The sequence below is a fragment of the Pelobates fuscus genome, chromosome 11 (assembly GCF_036172605.1).
Source record: "Pelobates fuscus isolate aPelFus1 chromosome 11, aPelFus1.pri, whole genome shotgun sequence".
Taxonomy (NCBI): domain Eukaryota; kingdom Metazoa; phylum Chordata; class Amphibia; order Anura; family Pelobatidae; genus Pelobates; species Pelobates fuscus.
Genome location: NC_086327.1, coordinates 71370261 through 71392184, shown reverse-complemented (window position 1 = coordinate 71392184; position 21924 = coordinate 71370261). Strand labels below are relative to the sequence as shown.

The 21924-nt window shown below is 43.1% G+C and overlaps 1 protein-coding gene across 1 annotated transcript in view; it reads right to left on the bottom strand.

Annotated features, from left to right (window-relative positions):
* Positions 1 to 1280: 1280 nt before the first annotated feature.
* ATG12 (autophagy related 12) overlaps positions 1281 to 21924 on the bottom strand; it is a 56999-nt gene continuing 36355 nt past the window's right edge. The window contains exon 4 of the mRNA XM_063437083.1: positions 1281 to 1731. Within this exon, the coding sequence (XP_063293153.1) occupies positions 1672 to 1731 (60 nt within the window). The 3' untranslated portion in view covers positions 1281 to 1671. The remainder of the gene's footprint in view (positions 1732 to 21924) is intronic.

Sequence of the window (21924 nt, the reverse complement as noted above, 5' to 3'; positions counted from 1 at the left end):
CGATTGTAAGAAAGGGTATTAACCACCGCATGGTATAATTAGAAAAATGGATGAACAGTAAAACCCACGAATGAGTTGCCAAAGTAATGAACAAGCCATATAACTGGCTTGTAAGCGTAAGCATTTGTACATTTAATTGTATGCATTGTATTAATTGTATGTATATGCCAGTTTGTGGCTCTAGTTGAATGGAGAACCCACATATGAATGGATAGGTTAGCAAACAGTTAAACCCACGACATGCCAAACGTGCTTAAAATATTAAAGCAAAGCGCGAGCTGGCATGAAAACCCCCCATGGAGTAAAAAGGAACGTACATCAAATATGAGAACCGAATGGAGCCGAACGACAGCAACGTATATGCAATTAAAGTTAGCAAAAAAAACTAACATACACATATAATGTAACGAATGTACTAAGAAATGTGAAAGACAGAAAGCAAATCCCCGTGGTGTTTATGCCCGAACGTGGCAACAACACAAAACGTTTTTTCCCACGTGTACATATGTAAACGTGCAAGGTCTCGTGGCCATAGCAGGAACTAACAGCAGTAGAGTCTGAGAAGGCCGGAACAGGAGCAGAGATCAGTAAGCAGCAGCGCGGGAGGGACCCGACTCTCAAGAGGTAGGAATCAGATATAATGGGGAGCCATTACTCAAAAGGTTACCACTAGCTCTCAGTGGACTTTATGTGTGCACAGTATGTTGACATACCTCCCAACATTTTAAATGGACAAAATGGGAAACTTTAAGGTTAGTGGTGCAAATGGGAGTCTGGACAGAGACAGGGCTGTTCTAATAAATTTAAGGCGACTTACTAATAATGTATACAACTAAAATGTAATTTAGAACAAGAACAATAAATTTTATTTACACAGACTGATTTCTAAATACAGCTAATGTACCCACAGTAATGTGTCATTAAACTACAATAGCTGTAGAGTTCTGTTATACACCAGACACACCAAAATATGAGCCCATAGAATAGAAGATCATTAGGATAGAAAACAAGCTCAGAGGGCTTTGGACCCATAATAGGGACTGTCCTTCATAAATAATGAAATTTGGAAGGTATGTATTGTTGCACTGATGACTATGAATATAATTGCAGTCTTTATAATAGCTTCTAATAATTAGCCTTCCCAACAAATAATTTAACATTAAAGTTAAATACACTAGAAGGAATTTTACATCTAAACATTCAAATTAAAACTATATTAAGTGCAGACATGGAAAAAAACATCTTTTCGCAACAAAGAAAAAAGTAAATCCAACTGAAAATAATTGTGTATGAAATTTTAAATTGGAAAACGTAATTGATTTTTGCTTTTATGATCCATACTTATATCACATACCATTCAAAAAACCAAACCACTATATATTTTGCATCTATAAATGGACAAGAAACATTGCACTTACGCATTACAATTTATAAGGATCATTTGCTCTTATTTTACTGAGACAGGCTAACAAGTAGAGTCAATAGATAACGTTTGTCATTCCAAGTAATTTGTGAAAAATGATTTGTTGCAGGTCATGCTCTGAACGTTTTAGTAGTTTGGTGTGGCTCTTCATTTCATCATGATGCATGGTTTAAAGAAGGATCATGAGACTGAAGTTCATTAAGTCCTTTTCCTAAACCAGAGGATTTCAAATATGATCCAGGAATTGGTCATCCCCAAGCTTGCGTTTTACAGTAATGTAAAACCAGTTTTCCATCACTTCCAAAACACTGTAGAAGAAAAGTTTAGAAAGGTATGGTTATTACAAATTAAAACTAGAGTTTATTAACTAAAACCTGAATTGTTATAGACTAGCATGTAAATTTCAGGTTTCAGACAAAATTATGGAAATTAGCAAAAAGAAGAAAAAAAGAATTAAGATCTTCGCTGCTTCCCATCTACGCTTTTACTTCAGCATAACATTTGCAATCCCCTTGTTGATTTACCACAATAAAATTTGTAGCGAGAATTTGGTTTACAAATCTGAGTGAGGGAGAGAGAATACATAAAGTTTAATGGTGTATTATGGGTAAATGACACATTATGGAGACATCAGAATAAACCACAAGACAAAAGATCAAATTGTTAACGAATCTCTCCAGAATATTAATTTTAATATATTATATAATATTAATTTAAATAACACACACATTAGGGTCCTGCAGCCTCCAGCAGTCAACTAACAGATCAAGACATAAACTAAATTAAACATGCTATGCAATAAGGGAAACTAAATATTTTCGACTTTTTCAGAATGTGTATAGGGAGGTTGGGAGAGTCTCAGCCAGTGGAAATGTAGCTAGCAGTAAGTGCATTCGGAATGTAATCTGAATCTGACCCGTGGGATATTGCTTTGTATAGCATCATATAACATGAAGCACATCCTGTCAAAAAAAAAAAAAAAAAAAAGTACATAAGAGGTATAAACCCTTAAAGGGACACTCCAGGCACCCAGACCACTTCTGCTCATTGGAGTGGTCTGGGTGCCAACTCCCACTACTCCTAACCCTGCAAGTGTAATTATTGCAGTTTTTCATCAACTGCAATAATTACCTTGCAGGGTTAACTCCACCTCTAGTGGCTGTCTACTAGACAGCCACTAGAGGTCACTTCCTGGTCCGTAGCACAGGAAACATGTGCTAGAGCGTCGCTGGACGTCCTCACGCTGTGTGAGGACCTCCAGCGTCGCTCAAAACCCATAGGAAAGCATTGAAATGATTTGTCAATGCTTTCCTATGGGGAGACATGGATTCTAAAAAAGACTGGACATACCCCATTTGCAATACCTTTGGTTGTCTACTTTTGCAAGGGATATGCCATCATGGGGGTAATTTTCATTCCTGGGCTAACATACGGTCTCAAAGGCAACATAACCAATCTGGCGAATTTCAATGTGAAAAAACTGAAACGCAAGCCTTATATTTGACTCTGTAACTTACACCATAAAACCTGTACATGGGGGGTACTGTTATACTCAGGAGATTTTGCTGAACACAAATATTAGTGTTTCAAAACAGTAAAACGTATCACAATTATAGTGTAAGTGCCATTTGTGTGTGAAAAATGCAAAAAAATTAACTTTCACTGACGATATTATCGTTGTAACACATTTTACTGGCCTGGGTTGTCAGGCAGGTCCCGCAAATATATACCCGCATATCGACCTCCGGTAGACGGGGATTGGACTTTCTGTGTGATGCAGGAGAGCGGCTGCCATCGTCAAGTCTGTGGGTTCATCTAGTATTCGTTTTATCTCCCTTTGTACGCTCTCCCAGTAGGGTTTTATTTTCCTACAATCCCACCAAATGTGTTTTAGGGTGCCGGGGTCCTCCCCGCATCTCCAGCAGGTGTTTGGCATTGTCGGGCTGTATCGGGCGATCTGGGATGGAGTGCGATACCAGTGTGACAGGAGCTTATAATTCACCTCCTGGTATTGGGTGCTGGAGGCGCTTTTGTGTTGTAGGGTTAATATTTTTTCCCATTGTTCGTCCGTGAAGGTCTCCTCCGACCAGTCCTCCCATTGTCTTTTGCATAGGTTGTTGGCAGTGCGGTGGGATGTCTGCAGGTTCTGGTACAGAGCGGACACCCGTCCGTCCGAATCAGGTGTTTGTGTGCATAACTCCTCGTACCATGTTAGTTCTCTGTGTATCTTGTTCCTTCGAGGCAGGTTGTGATAGTAGTGCTGCAGTTGGAGGTGGTGGAATTGATGCATTAGTGTGGGCGTTTCTGTTACCGCGATTTCCCTCAACGGTCGTACTCCCGTATTGTTCAAGACTGCGTGGATCGGTATATATCCTTCCCGGTCTTCGGCCAGCCAGGCTGTTGGTGGGAGACTGTCCCCCAGGTTTGGGTTGTATGTGATAGGTATCAGGGGGCTGGGCTTAGGGGAGATCTGCTGTTCTTTCCTCATTGCAGACCAGTGTGTCAGGGTGTGCGTGAGTGGTGAGGCGTCCCCGAGGAGTGTTCGGGCGTCTCTATCAGCGTTCCAAATCAAGTTATGCAGGTTTTTGCCTGCTGTGTCCCTCCACAGCTGGACCCATCGTTTGTGTGGTGTGTCGACATGGAGTTCTTTAAGTCTCTGTAGGACAGTTGCCTGATGGTATCCGTTGATGTCGGGCAGGGCTAGCCCGCCCCAGCTCCTTGGAAGGCACAGTTTGTCATAGCTAATTCTGGCCCTTTCCCCCTTCCAGACATATTGTATGAATGCTTTCTTAAGCGTCTTAAAGAATACATGGGGAATGGTTTGCGGTGTCGTGTGTAGGATATATAATATCCGTGGCAAGATATTCATCTTTAAGACCGCTATTCGGCCAACCCAAGATATGTGCGGGTAATTCCATCGGCTGAGGTCCTCCGTGATGTGTGTTAGGAGCGGTGCGTGGTTTTGAGTGTATATGCCTTTGGATGTGTGCGTTATCCAGATTCCTAGGTATCTCATTCTGTCCTTGCACCAGTGGAACGGGAACTGTCGCCTCAGCTGTTCGCAGTCTTTATCTGGAACCGTGACGTTGAGGAGTTCGCACTTGGCCAGGTTGAGTTTCAGTCCGGATAACCGACCATAGGCAATTCTTCCATAAGAGGTGGTAATGAGCCTAGTGGGTAGTCGAGGAAGAACATCATGTCATCCGCGTACGCGGCTACTTTATGTTCCTGTGTGTTATGTCTTAGTCCCGTTATCCTCTCATTTCATCTGATGTTTTCCAGTAGGGGTTCCAGCGTGAAGGCGAATATCATGGGCGAGAGCGGGCATCCCTGCCTCGTGCCGTTTTTGATGTCGAATCCGCCTGTAAGTGCTCCATTCACCCTGACTCTGGCGGTCGGACTGCTGTAGAGCGCGGCGATGCAGGGGAGCATACCCATGCCCATACCTGTGGCGCGTAGCGTCTCCAACATAAAGACCCAGTCCACCCGGTCGAAGGCTTTCTCCGCATCTGTGGATGTCTTGCGTCTGGCCAGATGTTGGATGGCAAACAGTCTCAGAGTGCAGTCTCTTGCCTCTCTCCCTGGTATGAAGCCTGTCTGGTCTGGGTGTACTAATCGCGACATCTGGGTTTGCAGTCTCAATGCCAAGATTTTGGAGAAAAGTTTGATGTCCGCGTTAAGGAGCGATATGGGACGATAGTTGCCTACATGTTCGGTGTTTTTTCCGGGTTTGGGAATTACTGTGATGATAGCTGCCAGTGCCTCCCTGTGAAAGGGGTGTCCTTCTCTTATGCTATTGAGTGCATTGGTCAGGTACGGTAGTAGTATATGTCCAAATTTCTTGAGGTATTCCACCAGGAAGCCGTCTGGTCCCGGGGCCTTGCCCGATTTCGCTGTTTTTAGTGCTCTTCGTACCTCTTCTTCGGTGATAGGTGCGTCCAATTCCTCTGCGTCAGCCGGCGCGATGGTAGGTAGTCGTAGGTTGGTCAGGTATTCAGATGGGTGGGGTCGTCGTCTGGTACGTCCAGTGTGTGTGGAGGTCTGTCTCTTCCGTTAGAGGATATCGTTAGTGAGGTGTCGTCTCCCTCCGTGTCAGTTTGTCATCACATGCGGAGCGTGTGCTAAGTGGGTTACCTATGAAAGACATGGGATCCGTTTCGCATGGGAGGCGGCGCTTATATGTGTGGGGGTTTCCTCCGATGCTGGCTGAGCTGTCCTGAGTGACGGGAAAGCTCATCCATGGGCTACTGGCGTGTTAGGCGCGGGGTGACAGCTATTGCTCACGGGTATTCGGTCAAGCTTCATAGGTGTGTGTGTCGGAGTTGGGTGGCAGCCCAGTGCGCTTACACTGTAAGAATTTGCATTAGTTTGTGTACTCATTTCAGCAAATGGTACAAGTAGTAAGCATGACATTCATATACATTCCATGTTACATTCTCCTTCCCTCCCTTCCTCCCCCACCCTCCTTCTTTCCTCCCTTCCCCCCTAATATTGGTACGTTAACCTTTCAATTTGTTGTAGTGTGTGGGTCCCCATTTCCCCGGTTTACTTTCTGCGTCCTATCAAATCTCTTCCCCCTCCCTACCCCCCGCCCCGCTCCGCTACTCAAGCAAACAAGATTAGTTACTTTTTGTGGTTCCATGTCTGGTCCTTTTCCCCTCTCTGCCTACTCCTACCCCTTGCTCCAAGTCTACTCCCCATTCTCTTTCAAACTTAATGCGCCCTAACCATCTGCCGGCCGCCTATTCCGAGTGATGGGTATCCTTCCCTCATGTCCCCCTCTCCCCTATCTCCTCGCCTCTCCCATAGCTGGCCTGATGCTGCTTAGGTTCCCGTCCTCCCCCCCACCCGCCAGCATCTCTGGTCCCGGATCCCGTTATGTCCTTGCTCACGCTTTCTGTGTCTTCAAGCAGTGTGATAATGACACGTGAACCCGGCTCGGGGGTTATGTGTTCGATTCAGATTGCGATCAGTGCATGCATAGTGTCCACATGCATCAGTCCCAAATTACCCCCCTGTCCCGTTCCCCCCCAACCTGCTGATGTTCCCTGGGGTTAGTCGGGGGAGCGAAAGTTCAAGGTGCTAGTCGTGGTTCAGTGTCCCAGTGTCTCTCTCCGCAGGGCGGAGGGTGGTGCTCGTGGCTTCGTGCGTCTAGGAGGTGTCAGAGTTTTTTCTGCGTGTTTGGATCATATGTCATTGTCTCTGTCGTCGAGTGTCTATAGGTCCAAGTGTGTGTGGTACTTATCTGTGAGTCCTGCGTCTTGGTCCCGGTCTGCTGCGGGAGAACGTACACCTCTGCTGATTGGAGTCAATAGATCAGACTCCTGTCCATCTCTGTGGTCTAGTCTGCTGCAGGACGTGCTTGGTGATGTACTGGCTGCGGGAGTCTGTGTGCCTGGCGTCCTTGCGGCGAATCTTCCCTGCGGCGTCTGTGTGGTCTGGGTGCCATTTGGCGGTTCACCTGCTCTGGTGGTCCCAGGACCCAGTCTGTCACTTCAGTGTGAGGTAGACCCATGGTCTGTAGGAAGGCGGGTACCTCTTCCGGCCAACGTAGGGATTTCCAGTCATTGCCCTGCTTGGCGGTCAGGCAAAAGGGGAAGCCCCATTTATATGGTATATTCCGGCTCCTCAGTAGCTGTGTTACTGGTCTCAGGGCTCTTCTGGCTTCAAGCATGAGGGGTGACAGGTCTTGAAAAAGTGACACATCTGCCCCTCTAAATCTCCATGTTTGTTTGGTTCTAGCTTTGTTCATGATAATTTATTTTATCTTGTATTCATGTAGACAGCATATGACGTCTCTTGGTGGGTTTTCAGCAGTGCGGGGTCTCAGGGCCCTGTGTGCCCTGTCAAAGTCGAAGTGCTGTGGTGCGTCAGGGCCCAGGATTTCCCTGAATAGGTCTGTCAGCATAGCGCTGACATCTTCCTCCCCAGGGGCTTCAGGCATGTTGCGGATCCTTATGATGGATCTGCGCCCTCTATTGTCCAGGTCTTCAGCCTGCCTTCTAATCTGAAGTAACAGGGCTCCCTGTCTTGCAATGGCAGTGTTCGTGGCCTCCATTCTAGCTGCAGCCACTTGCTGTGTGTTCTCTAAGGCCTGTATGCGGCCATCTTGGGCGGTGAGGTCCCTCTGCAGCGTGGCCACCTCTGATCTAATGGCCTCATGCAGGTTGGCTGACAGGGCTTGGAGGTCTGATTTTGTGACCATGGCTGTGGTGAGTGCCCTAATATCTGCCCTGATGTCTGCTAGGGAGGGTTCTTGCGGTTCAGGTACCTGTATTGTGGGACGGCCGTCGGCCATCTTGGAGCCCGGTACCGCGCGTGGTTGCCTGGCTGGTGTTCTCAGGTACCAGTCCAGTGTACCAGCGTGCTGTGCCTGTTGGGGTCCTGTGTCCGTCGAGTGTGTGTCTGATCTCTTATTTCGGCCCATCGGTAGGTTATTCTGGTGTGCAGTTGCTGTTTAAAATCTGAGCGGGACGGAGCTCCTCTGCTATGCGGCCATCTCTGTCGGCGTCCAGGCCACGCCCCCCCAGGAAAGAGGACTTTGGACCACTGAGCAACAGACCAGGTCTGTTTTTCTTTAGCCCAGGTAAGACGCTTCTGATGTTGTTTGTTGTTAAAGAGCGGCTTGACAAGAGGAAAACGACATCTGAAGCCCATGTCCAGGATCCGTCTGTGTGTGGTGGCTCTTGATGCACCGACTCCAGCCTCAGTCCACTCCTTGTGAAACTCCCTAACACTTTTGAATGGCCTTTTCCTGACAATCCTCTCCAGGCTGCGGTCATCCCTGCTGCTTGTGCACCTTTTTCTTCCACACTTTTCACTTCCACATAACTTTCTATTAATGTGCTTTGATACAGCACTTTGGGAACATCCAGCTTCCTTCGCAATTACCTTTTGAGGCTTTCCCTCCTTATGGAGGGTGTCAATGATGGCTTTCTGCACAACTGTCAGGTCAGCAGTCTTCCCCATGATTGTGATTCCTACTGAACCAGACTAAGAGACCATTTAAAGGCTCAGAAACCATTTGCAGGTGTTATGGCCTACTTAGCTGATTAGAGTGGGACACTGTGATCCTAGAACATTGCACCTTTTTTCAATATTCTAATTTACGGAGATTGTGGATTTGGGGTTTCCATGAGCTGTAAGCCATAATCATCGCACTTATGACAAATCACGGCTTGAACTATCTCTTGCTTTGCATGTAATGCATCTAATCTCATATATTAGTTTCCCCTTTTACGTTGCATTACTGTGTCAGGATATTTATATCGGCAGACATTTTGTGCCAAGATAGAAATTAAAAGTGTATATTGCCTGAGTCATTCAGAACAGAGCGGACTCCATTTTGGATCTTCAGGCTAACAAAGACACATCATTTCTTCTTGCTTTCAGTAACACTAGCCACTAGCCTGAGCTAAGGAATGCATTATGTAAACAAGCCAAGTGATAAGCAATGAAGCAGGGGGATGGAATGCTCTGTCTAACCCCTTAAAACCGGAGGGCGTACAATTACGTCCTTTTTTAAGCGGCTCTAAATGCCGCCGGGCGTAATTGTACACCCTCCATTTTTTTTTTTTTTTACTTACCGGCGATCGCGGTTGGGGGGACTCCCAGGGAGCCCCCCGCGGCACGTCAATCCTCCTGGGGGCCCCCCCGGCCATGAGAGAGTGAGGTCCTTGCGAGGACCTCACAATCACATGGCCGGGATAGCTGCCTGCTGCATTGCCAGCAGGGGGACTAACTGTAATGACAGTTAGTCCCCCTGCAGGCTGAAATCAAATTAGAAAAAAGTAAAATAAGTGTAAAAAAAAAATATATATATATATACTTAGATCATATATATATATATATATATATATGTTATATATATATATGATCTAAGTATATATATATATATATATATACACACACATACACCGTCTAGGTGTATTTTAATATTAATATATATATATATATATATATATATATTTTAATATCAAATTACACGTAGACTGATACTGATTAAATATATATATAATTATTGTTATATATATATTTATATATAATATAAAAAAAATATGTAAATACGTAAAAAAATAAAATTTAAAAAATAATTAAAAATAAATTAAAAAATATATAGATGTGTTTTATTTCGTTCTAACTGTATTGTGATAATATATATATATATATATATATATTTATATCAAAATACACTTAGAACGAAATAATATATATCTATATGCATAAATATATACGTATATAGTTAGGACCCACCTAGGGGGGTCTGCCTTGATGTTGGCAGGTGGGCTCATTCCTCTCATGGCCATTGGAGGTAACTAAAAGACCTCCATTTGTTTAAAAATACATAGGGATAAAGGAGAGAGCGCAAGTAACTTGTTTTTCTTTGTTTTTTTACTATATATTGGGGCTAATGTATACTGTAGTCATTGCAGCCGCCCAGTAGTGATGGGAGTGAGCACAGGACTTTTCTTTCTGCATTTATATACGTATATATCACTATATATATACCTATATATAAATAAAAATATTTAAAAAAAATTATATATATACATACGTATATATATATATATATATATATATATATATATATATATATATATTAATTCTACACATATATTTATGTAATATTTTTACATAATTAGGTCTCTTAATTAATTACAATTAGCGGGACCTGCCTGACAACCCATGCCGAAAGTATAGGGAATTTAATTTGCTAGCACTATATTTAACCCTATAACTTTCCAAGACACCATAAAACCTGTACATGGGGGGTACTGTTTTACTCGGGAGACTTTGCTGAACACAAATATTAGTGTTTCAAAACAGTAAAATGTATTACAACAATGATATCGCCAGTAAAAGTGACGTTTTTTGCATTTTTCACGCACAAGCAGCACCTACACGGACGATATTATTGCTGCAATACTTTTTACTGTTTCGAAACACACATATTTGTGTTCAGCGAAGTCTCCCGAGTACAACAGTACCCCTCATGTACAGGTTTTATGGTGTTTTCAAAAGGTACAGCGTCAAATATAAGGCTTGTGTTTCATTTTTTTCACATAAAAATTCGCCAGATTGCTTGCGTTGCCTTTGTGACCCTATGGTAGCCCAAGAATGAAAATTACCCCTATGATGGCATACCATTTGCAATAGTAGACAGGTATTGCAAATGGGGTATGTCCAGTCTTTTTTAGTAGCCACTTAGTCACAAACACTGGCCAAAATTGGCGTTTTTTGCATTTTTTACACACAAACAAATACTAACGCTAACTTTGGCCAGTGTTTGTGACCAAATGGCTACTAAAAAAGACTGGCTATACCCCATTTGCAATACCTTGGGTTGTCTACTATTGCAAATGGTATGCCATTATGGCTGTAAATGTATTTACTGGGCTACTATACAGTCTCAAAGGCAACGTAACCAATCTGGCGTATTTCAATTTCAAATGTAACACGCTATATTTGACCCTGTAACTTCCCAAAACACCATAAAACCTGTACATAGGGGGTACTGTTTTACACGTGAGACTTTGCTGAATACAAATGTGTATTTTATTGCAGTAAAATCAAACAGTATTATGACATTGACAGTTAAAATGTCATGTAGAACTAAAAAAAAATAACAAAATTTCTTATTTTCTCCCATTTTTTTCATATTAAATTATGTTTCATAGCTAAATATTTGATATTAAATGAAAGCCCTGTTTCCTCTGAATAAAATGATATATAATAAGGGGGGTGCATTTAATATGAAAGAGGTGAATTACGGTTGGAAAGACAAATAGCGCAAATGCCAGGTTTTGTTTACGTTTTGTTCTGTTCACAACTTGTACATTTGTCTCAGTCCTTAAGGGGTTAAATGTTAATAGAATAAAAATAATTTTAAACACAGACACTAGTGACAGAGAAGACTACGTAATTCATTTTACTTTCTAAATCTTACAAGGTCCCATTGTAAGTAAGGGGTGAAATTGAGTTTAGACATGTCAATTTTAGAAATTACGATCAAAGTGGTTGCCACAAAGACTGAGGCAAACGCTTTGAACTGACAGCAAATTTAAGTTATGGTAGTCATTTTAGATAAGCCAAATGACATCAAAATCGTCATCAGGAAAAGTGAACTCTTTCCTGGATAGGAAAGTTTAATTAGGCAATTGCACCCTCTATGGACGAACAATTTAAATTGCAATCTGCAGGTTGACCACACCTTCAGAATCCTATTGGTTCTACCAACTAATGAAGTACAGAGAGTCTGCAAAACAGGAACCAGCTATTCCAAAAGCTTAGCAGTGATTTAGCAAGGGAATATGACAAGCATAGCAATCCCTTGTAACAGATTCCCCCAATAAGAGACAGCACTCCAAACTGAGGATAAAGTAGAACTCAGGTTTAATGACACACACTCTGCTTTTATGCAATTCTCACCTGCAAGGGAGACGCCCACATCCAATTATACATTATCCAATCACACAATGGTTACATCCCACAGATTCCCTCCCCTTAGCCTGAGAGGTAACCCAATTATATGTACAATTTAAACATACATTTTACCCAACTTTCATAACTCTAAAACCATACATCCAATATTAATAACAGTTACATATTATTAATCAGACATTCCAAATACAAACATACCCAAAAATCATAAAAATCCATCCAGCCATTCGGGAGATAAGTATAAGTCACTTTTGACCGACCGCAGGCACATTTTCATGCCCAAAACAGTAACATGGATTTGGGCTGTGCGGTCGGTCTATTTTACACCGAGAAAACGACTAAGTCCCATTCGAACGAGCGTTCGAATCTTCGAACGGGACTTAGTCTCCAGCCGCAGCGTCGAAGAAGGTATGGGTCAGCAGTGTTCGTGCAATTGGGTAGCCGCAAACAGTTCCATAGATTTGGCTGCGTTCGACCAAGTTAAAATGGCTGCCGCCACGTGTTCGTTTGTCGAATGGCGGCCACTTCGAATGCAGATGAAGTGCCAAAGTCGTCGAAGTGCCAGTTTAAAAGTTGTAACACTGCTCCCAAGTATTTAAAGGGCCAGGAACAGCATACAAAAATCCATTGTGCCCAAATACACTTCTTACAGGGTTAATACACCCCAGGGCCATAGTCGCAGGGCAGGAGGCTAGCAACCAGGCTTCTCCAGTTCACAGTGGCGAGGTTGGTTCCGCCACACTGGTTTTATTTAATTAATCTAAATTAATTAAAATCTAAAAGCATGATATATGACTGGATAAATCACGGTCAGATTTCAATATTTAGAAATCTTAGTTAACTAAAGTATATATAGTTATAAACATTCCATTCTTCAGGTGGAATTAAGAATAATTATATATTAATGTGATTATCACGTGTTAGCATACTGCTGTTTGTATCCAGGTGTATTGATTTGCTCTAAAATAAGATAAGATATCTTTTTAGGCAAATTAAAATTCGGCTTATAGAATCTGGTAGATTAATCATTTCCTGGAACCATCCAATAAGAATAATGAGCTGGTTTGAATGTTATTTTAATTGAAAATTACATGAGAATAGGATATTATATGCCTAGGAGGATCTAGCCAGCATTGAAAGGGTTACTCAGTTGATCTAACCGTTAGCCAAGGTTTTACGACTTTTCGCTGGAAGTTTAGCTTTCTGTGTCTTCGAAGTACCCTCATAAATCAGTTGATGCTGTTAGCTGGTGGATTGTTTTAACATTGGCATTGTATTGCATACTTATGTTATACTAAATATTCACTGATTATTATCATGCATGTTGCCTAATATTATTATTTTATTTGTCACAATAAATTATATCTATTTTTATAACAAATTGTGATTTTATTTGTATGGAATACATTTCACTTACATGATAATGATCTCTAAGATCTAAGAGAATTGAAATAGTGGGCAATTCTCAACTGTATAATATTATCATCCCATAAATATCCCCACAACTGAAATAAATGAACTTTTGCACGATATTCAAATTTTTCGAGTATCACCTGTATATAGATATACTTATGTATATAGATATATTATTTTGTGAGTTTATATATATATATATATATATATATATATATATATCTCAAAATACAGTTAAAAAATAATATATGTGTAATATCGTTCTATTTTTTTTTTTTACGTATTTACATATATGTATTAAAATACACTTCGACATTATATGTGTAAAATATATATATATATATATATATATATATATATATATATATATATATACACACACACACACATACACATACATACATATACACACACACACCATTGTCCAATGCTTGCACTCCAGTAAAAATAGCCCGGTGCTTGTCAGCAAAAATTGATAGAAATAGGCAGGGCCGGACTGGCCCACCGGGATACCAGGAAATTTCCCGGTGGGCCGTCGGCACCTGGGGCCGGGGTGTCCTGGGGCCGCATGGAGAGCTTGGATGGCGGCCGCAGGGGAAGCTCTTCTTGCGGCAGATGGGGGAGCAGGCTGTTCTGTCTCTGCTCCCCCTCCCTCGCGCGCTAGAAAGAGACCGGGGCTGTCTCATTAAGCTGCGCGCGAGGGAGGGGGAGCAGAGACAGAACAGCCTGCTCCCCCAGCGGCCGCAAGAAGAGCTTCCCCTGCGGCCGCCATCTAAGCTCTCCATGCGGCCGCAGGACACCCACATGTCTCCCCGGCCCTAGGTACCAAAAAGTATGTATGTCAGTGGGAGTGCGTGTCTGTCGTGGTGTGTGTGTGTGTGTCTGTCGTGGTGTGTGTGTCTGTCGTGGTGTGTGTGTGTGTCTGTCTGTGTCATGGTGTGTGTGTCTGTCTGTGTCATTGTGTGTGTGTCTGTCTGTGTCATGGTGTGTGTGTCTGTCTGTGTCATGGTGTGTGTGTCTGTCTGTGTCATGGTGTGTGTGTCTGTCTGTGTCATGGTGTGTGTGTCTGTCTGTGTCATGGTGTGTGTGTCTGTCTGTGTCATGGTGTGTGTCTGTCATGGTGTGTGTGTGTCGTGGTGTGTGTGTCTGTCGTGGTGTGGGTGTGTGTCTTGGTGTGGGTGTGTGTCTGTCGTGGTGTGGGTGTGTCTGTCGTGGTGTGGGTGTGTCTGTCGTGGTGTGGGTGTGTCTGTCGTGGTGTGGGTGTGTCTGTCGTGGTGTGTGTGTCAGTCGTGGTGTGTGTGTGTGTTTTTAAACAGTGTTTTACTCACCTTTTTTTTCCCAACGTCGTGTTTTTTTTCCCTAAGATCATCAAGCTTGATTATCTCAGCCAATCTGCACTGACACAGGAAGCGTCTCTAGTGACCGTCTGTCACTAGAGGTGTCACTAGGAAGCAATGTAAACACTGCCTTTTCTCTGAAAAGTCAGTGTTTACATTCAAACGCCTGCAGGGACAGGCTATAGACACCAGAACCACTACATTAAGCTGTGTGTGTGTGCACCTGCTAGTGAGTGAGCTTGCTTGCATGTGTGTGTGTGCCTGCTAGTGAGTGAGCTTGTGTTTTTATGTCAATGAGCTTATGTATATTGAGGCTGTGTATCAATGAGCTTGTGTGTGTCAGTGAGATTGTCTGTGTCTGCATGTGAGTATGCTTACTGTATAATTAAATGTTTTACTCTGAAAGGACCAATATTTTATATTAGAAAAAGCTATATATATATATATATATATATATATATATATTACTCAACCATCTGGGGTGGCAAGACATAGCCCTACATATTACATGCGACAATATATGGCGCAATGTCTTATGGGGCTGGCATAGTTTTTTTTTTCAGGGCTGCTTTGTATCCCCAGTCCGGCCCTGGAAATAGGATAGGAAAAGCACTCTAAGGACTTCATTTAAAGGATGAAAAAAATAACTTTATTCAGCAACTGCCATGAGTGATCAACGTTTTGGTCCCAGTCGGGAAGCGGTCTGGAGGAAAGCCTGAAATCGAAACAAGTGATCAGCTGATATATTTGTGACACCCGGAACGTGAATGCAGGTGATAAATTGGCAAGTGGCCGCTATCCATGTGAGTTGCCTTAAAAATCTCAGAATTCAAAAAAGATGATGACCGACCTTTATTAACAAGTGGCTAGGTTGTCAGAAAAACATCTCACTGAGTGACCGGCCCCCAGGCAACGGCCACGATTGGGTATAATTCAAACATGGCCGATGTAGTGGAGAAGCTAGTGTAACGGATCCCCCAGGCATAAAGGGGTTAAACCGCCGTTTAGAAGATCTTCCCCTTCCAGAGACACAGGCACAGCTACTGCAGAACACCAAACTCCCGAACTGGATACAAAATAGCACTCCAACTCCCGAACTGGAACCTCACGAATAGCTGCTAGCAGACGAACAGGAAAAGCTCCCAAGCGGCTTACACTCCTGGCAGTCAGTCCCTATCAGCATACAGTGAATCCCCCCAAGAACGAGACAAGGCTCCGTGTTGAAGGTCAAGCAGTGGTCTGAGGTGCTGGCACACCCAGACTGGTTTTTATTGCAGTCAGGTACAAACAGAACACACCCAGGGGGAGGTATAAAACAACCAATAACATAATAGTACAGCCCACAGTTTCCCTCCCCTCTGCTTGGGAGATAATCGAGTTTCCTACTAGATCTACTCAATTATCTCCAAGCTAAAACGTACACATTTTTATAACTTTAAAACCATACATCACATTCACATAAAAATAAATATCCACAATCAATCCATTCAGGGGAACAACATATTAAAAAAATGGCATGAATCAGACCAGGGGTTCAAAAGTTAGTAAAAGTATCTTTTGTTCCCCTGGCTGGCAGCATAGCAATCTGGCTCAAACAGGTTTTACAGGGGCCTCTATCCTGGAGACAAAGGGGAAAGTAATCCAATTATCCCGGGCTAGAGGCAGACTCCATTGAGCACATGGTTGCAAAAAGACATAAAACACTTAAAAATACATAAAGTCACCTTTTACACATAACACACAGACATTTCACATATCCCCAGGTAGCTGGGATCTGAGCGCACAAAACTACCGAATAGCGCTCAGATCCTATTCACACAGTTCAATTGCCATGGAGCTAAAAGTCTTTCATTATATGAATGGGCTCCATGGCATAGCTATCTGGGGTATCACCACTCACACAGGGCAAGTACCGAATGACCCCACTGTATTTAAAGGGCCAGAATGAGTGACATACACTCTGGTATGGCCCTTTAAGGGCCATTTAAAGGGCCCAATCTCCCAGGGCCATAGTCCAAAGGCAGCAGGCGGGCAGCCAGGCTTTTCCAATGCAATGTGGCGAGATTGCTCTCGTCACAGCTAGGTAGGGACATAACTTCTCTAGGCCATGGACCCCAAAGCCATTGATTTCCACAGATGGCTGCAGCATCTGTCCAGAGTGTAGGTGAATTGTCGGAAAGAGGAGGAATGAACATGGCTTGCCCATTCCAAGATGTGAGAAAAATGTGCCACATGAGTAAGTCAACTGTTGCGTGAGTGTCTAACGTGATGCATGATTCGTCTGAGGTGAGTAGGCGGGAAATGAAAGATCTACCCTGTGGAATGATCCTCATGGCAAAATTGAGCAACCTCAGCAGAGATTGAAGTTCTTTCCGGTTGCAAGAACCTAGCTGTAAGTACAGCTCAATATTCGTCAGGGTGCGCTCAATCTTATCCTGGGGAAGACTTGCTTGCATGTGAATCAAGTCTAGTTGACTCCTCAGGAAATGCATAACCGTGTCTGTACCTATGTTTTAAGGGAGACTGGATACCCAGGGACTCAAAAAGAGCCAACATGTGTTTAAGGGGGTTAGGGGGTAGTGAGTCATCTAAATAGTGAATTACAGTCAGACATCTGCACACACATTAAGTAGTAACAATATTGTTTATTTAGACATGCATATCTAGGCAGATCGGTCACACCTTAGAGTACTTTGCCGCAGTTGGTGGGGTAGGGGGTTAGGGGGTAGTGAGTCATCTAAATAGTGAATTACAGTCGGACATCTGCACACACATTAAGTAGTAACAATATTGTTTATTTAGACATGCATATCTAGGCAGATCGGTCACACCTTAGAGTACTTTGCCGCAGTTGGTGGGCTGCATACATCTTGGTCATTTATGTATGTCTAAATCTCCAATGTTTTACATATATAGTACTTAGTTAGGTCTCCTCTTGTATTATTTTGTCTTGTATTTTCAGTTCATGTACAGTCTTGTCCTGTCCTGTTCTTGTTTTCCTCATGTATACAAGACATGTTCTGGGTTCTGCTTTCTGTCCTGCTCCGGTTCTGGGTTCTCCTAGTTTTGTCTTGCTTTCTTGTTTGGTGTCTATTCTATTCTTGCCTATTTTCTGTACTGGATATATGTCTGCTGCAGATCCTCCCTATCCAGTTCCTGGGAGGTCTGCTTATTGTCATCTGGCACCTGGGATCCGCAGAAGCTGCATCAGGGCCCTGGTATGTGGCCGCACAAATGCTGGTGCTCAACACCAGGGGGCGTGCGGTTACCCTGCACCAGGCCCTGATAATCCATTTCCACACAGTGACTCCTACTATCAAGATCAGGCATACTGGGTCCCGGTCACCGGACCACCACCCCTGACCAGTAACTTGAAAGCGTTGACAATGTCTGTTTTACTGAGCCATGCTCCTGTCCCAGCTGCCTAAATGGCCTAGATGGCATTGTCAATAGTGGCATATTGCAGGAAGAATTCATCGGAGGGTATGAGGGAATTGAGGCTGGGGATAGCGGAGGAATGTGGTGCTGATAAATCGATGATCAGTCTCTGTTTATGTGAAGTTTTTCCCGTGACAACCCCAATAGGGTTAGTTCTCCATGAAGTGAAAGGTGGGGAAACAAACGGCCCGAACACAAAACCCTGTTCTAATTCAATTCTTATGAGATCACTCACTAACTCTGGAGCTGTAATTGCTGTTTGTAGATTATTACATTCCAGTATACCAGATGGCAAGTGTATGATACCTATGTGAAATCCCTCAGACAACCCTTCGGTGAGAAAATGAACCAAGTGTTGTGAGGGGTGGTGTTGTAACAGCACAGCAAATAACGTGACGTTGATGCAAGTGTGGTACGGTTTAGGAAAGTTTTATTTGGACACGTGGTTTTTGCGTGAGCCCGTAAACAGTGAGCACAAACGTGTAACAATCTACAGCAACTAAAACCACAAGTGCCCGCATTAAAATTGTTGCATATTTGGGATTTGCCCAGGAAAACTATGTCCCTACCCAGCGTATCCTTCAAAATTCTGGTTGGTTGTGCAGAGTTTGGGCCTGAGTGGCCCTGCTCAACTTCTGCTGTATTAGGGCAAAAGTTGGTACTATGTGCTGTGGATGCACAAACTGCACAAGCCAGAGTCTTGAGGCCTGCAAAATGTCTGCAGAATAACTCGGTTTAACTACAGCATAAATTGAAGTAAGTTGGACACTGAGTCAGACCTGCAGACACATTTGCAGAAAAGGAACGGTGGTAGTCATAAAAGGCTGTTCAACCGTATTTGTGCCCCAGATCCACCAGCATGTGCATATATACGTCCAACTCTTCTCTTTTCTCAGGATATACAGAGCAATACACATCCCTATGAATCCCCAAAACACAAATTCAGATATAGACAGTTTCTAGTTTAGCCTAGGATCTCTTGTCCTCAGCACCACTGAAATGTCCCCATATGCAAAGGTCCTGTTCTCAAGGACATCCTGGGAGGCAATGAGGAGCGAGACTAGGTTAACATCCTTGCCTTACAGAATGTCCCTTTTGAGATTAGCCAGGACTATATGCGATGGGTTGATACTCTCAGGGACCCTAAATGTGGCAAGAGAGTTACCAGGCGTGACAGCTGATCCTGCTGAATCAGGAATAGCAGGCCCTGCACGCACATGGGAAGAATTTCTCCAGTCTATCACTTATAGTTCCAATAGAAGGTCATCATAGCATGAAGAGCCAGCATCCGAGTCCCACTAGGCCCTTTCCCTGCATCAGAGTTGTCTGTGTTAGTTTTGAGTAGTCTGAATAACTCCGCTTTCCTGACAGTAGCTGGGAAAGGAATCCAACTTCTACGGAGCTCTGCTGTGAGGCATGGAATAGTCCATGATCTAAGTGAAGATGGACTAGTCACATCAGTTCAGTGGGCAGGGGTACAGGACCTGGCAGGGGTACTAGGAAGGGACAGCTCCTCTGGTACTTCAGGAACTTGAGACATACTGAAAATATATACATACACTGTAATTACCATGAGTGGGACAATGTGGCCTGGTACTGGCTGGCTAGCTAGCTAGATGCCAAGCCGCAAAAAATTATACTACCACAAAGTGACAGATGAGTCCCTACTAGTTGGCAAGCAGCATGAGAGGCTCTAACTATGGCATTGGCCTGAGGGTAATTTGAGGCCACTGAAGCGGTGTGGCGGGGTGTTGGTATCTCAGTGCTAACTAAAGCATAACAATGTTTTGGGCCGATGGGCGTATACCTCTGAGTATGAGGATGGGTGTTGGCCTTGTGGGACCACTAGCCTATGCTTTAAGACCAGAAAACATAACCTATTTGGACACCCAAATACCTTATAGCCAGTACTATCTGCTAACAGGAGTAAGGTATAGGAATTGTAAATGTCGTAATGATTCTTGCAGAAACTAGAGAAAAGAGGGTGTAGATGATACGTGCTGCGACCTATAGATAAGATGTAATGAGTATCTGAGCATATTAATATATGTGAGTGGGCCAGACCATGGGCCGAGGAATAGTAAAGGAACCTACCCCAAAACCTAGATGCGAGGAGTGAAATTTGACAGAAGCTGATACGAAATGGAAGCACCTGTATAAATGCTACAGTCTGGTCTGACCAAGGATCTGAAATGTTAATGCAATATCAGAAAGGGTTATTTAACCCCTTAAGGACACATGACATGTGTGAAATGTCATGATTCCCTTTTATTCCAGAAGTTTGGTCCTTATGGGGTTAAATAAGCCAAACAACCAAATTACCAACCTAAAAGGACAAGTTTGTCAAAGCAGGAACAATTTCTTTGACTAATCTTCCCCAAACGCACCTGTGGGAAGAACATCATTATGACAAAAAAAATGTCAGCTCAAATGGCATGATGATATACTATAAATAGCCAATCTAAATAGAAATAATCATATACCAATATTTGTAGACCTGTAATAACATTTGTAACCAGTAGGGGGCACCGTGAAGTAGGGATCGACCGATATTGATTTTTTTCGAGCCGATACCGATATTCTGTAAACTTTTGGGCCGATAGCCGATATAATTTGCCGATATTCTGTACATTTACCATTTTGGAAAATAAAAACTATTTCTAAAGGTAAATGCACAAAATATACATGCCACGTGTAGTGGATGCAGTGTGTTTAGACAGGGGAGCTGTGTGTGTTTGTGTAATGTGTGTTTGTGTTGTGGATGCAGTGTGTGTTGTGGATGCAGTGTGTGTTTGTGTAGTGTGTGTTGTGGATGCAGTGTGTGTTTGTGTAGTGTGTGTGTTTGTGTATGCAGTGTGTGTTTGTGTAGTGTGTGTTGTGGATGCAGTGTGTGTTTGTGTAGTGTATGCAGTGTGTATTAGTGTAGTGTGTATATAATGAAAGCAGAGTTTTTGTGTAGTGTGTGGGTAGTGTGCGTAAAGTGAATGCAGTGTGTGTAAAGTGAATGCTGTATATACTAAATGCAAAGTGTGTGTGTCTGTTTGTGTAGTGTGTGTATATAAGGAATGCAGAGTGTGTATTTGTGTAGTGTGTTTATATAATGCAGAGTGTGTGTGTTTGTATAGTGTGTGTATATAATGCAGTGTGTTTGTGTAGTGTGCATTATATAAACACACTAGACAAACACACACTGAATTATATAAACACACTGCACAAACACACTGTGTATATAATGCAGTGTGTGTTTGTGTAGTGTGTTTATATAATGCAGTGTGTTTGTGTAGTGTGTTTATATAATTCAGTGTGTGTGTATAGTGTGCATTATATTATATACACACACTATACACACTGCATTATATACACACACACACTATACAAACAAACACTACACAAACACACTGCATTATATACACAGTGTGTTTGTGTAGTGTATGTGTATATAATGGAGTGTGTGTGTGAGGGGGCATTTTTTATAAAAAAAAATTTATATTAAAATTATTATTTTTTATATTTAATTATTATTATTATTGTTGTCCCCCCTCTCTGTTTCATACTTGGCCAGGGAGGGGGGTATAGCAGTCCCTGGTGGTCCAGTGGCTTTGGCTGAGCTGTGGGTGGGAGAGGGGGGTGCAGCAAGCGTTTACTCACCTCCGAGCAGCTCCTCCAGTTCCCCAGTGTAAGTCTCGCGGCCAGCGTGCCGCGAGGAGCGTTGCCATGGTAACCCATGGCAACACTCTGACGGCCGCGGGTCTCGCGAGAGTTACACTGGGGAGCTGGATGAGCTGCTGGGAGGGGAGTAAACGCTTGCTGCCCGTCGGGCTTGTAATTAGCCTGGCGGTCCTAGGAGGTATTATCGGCAATATCGGTATCTAT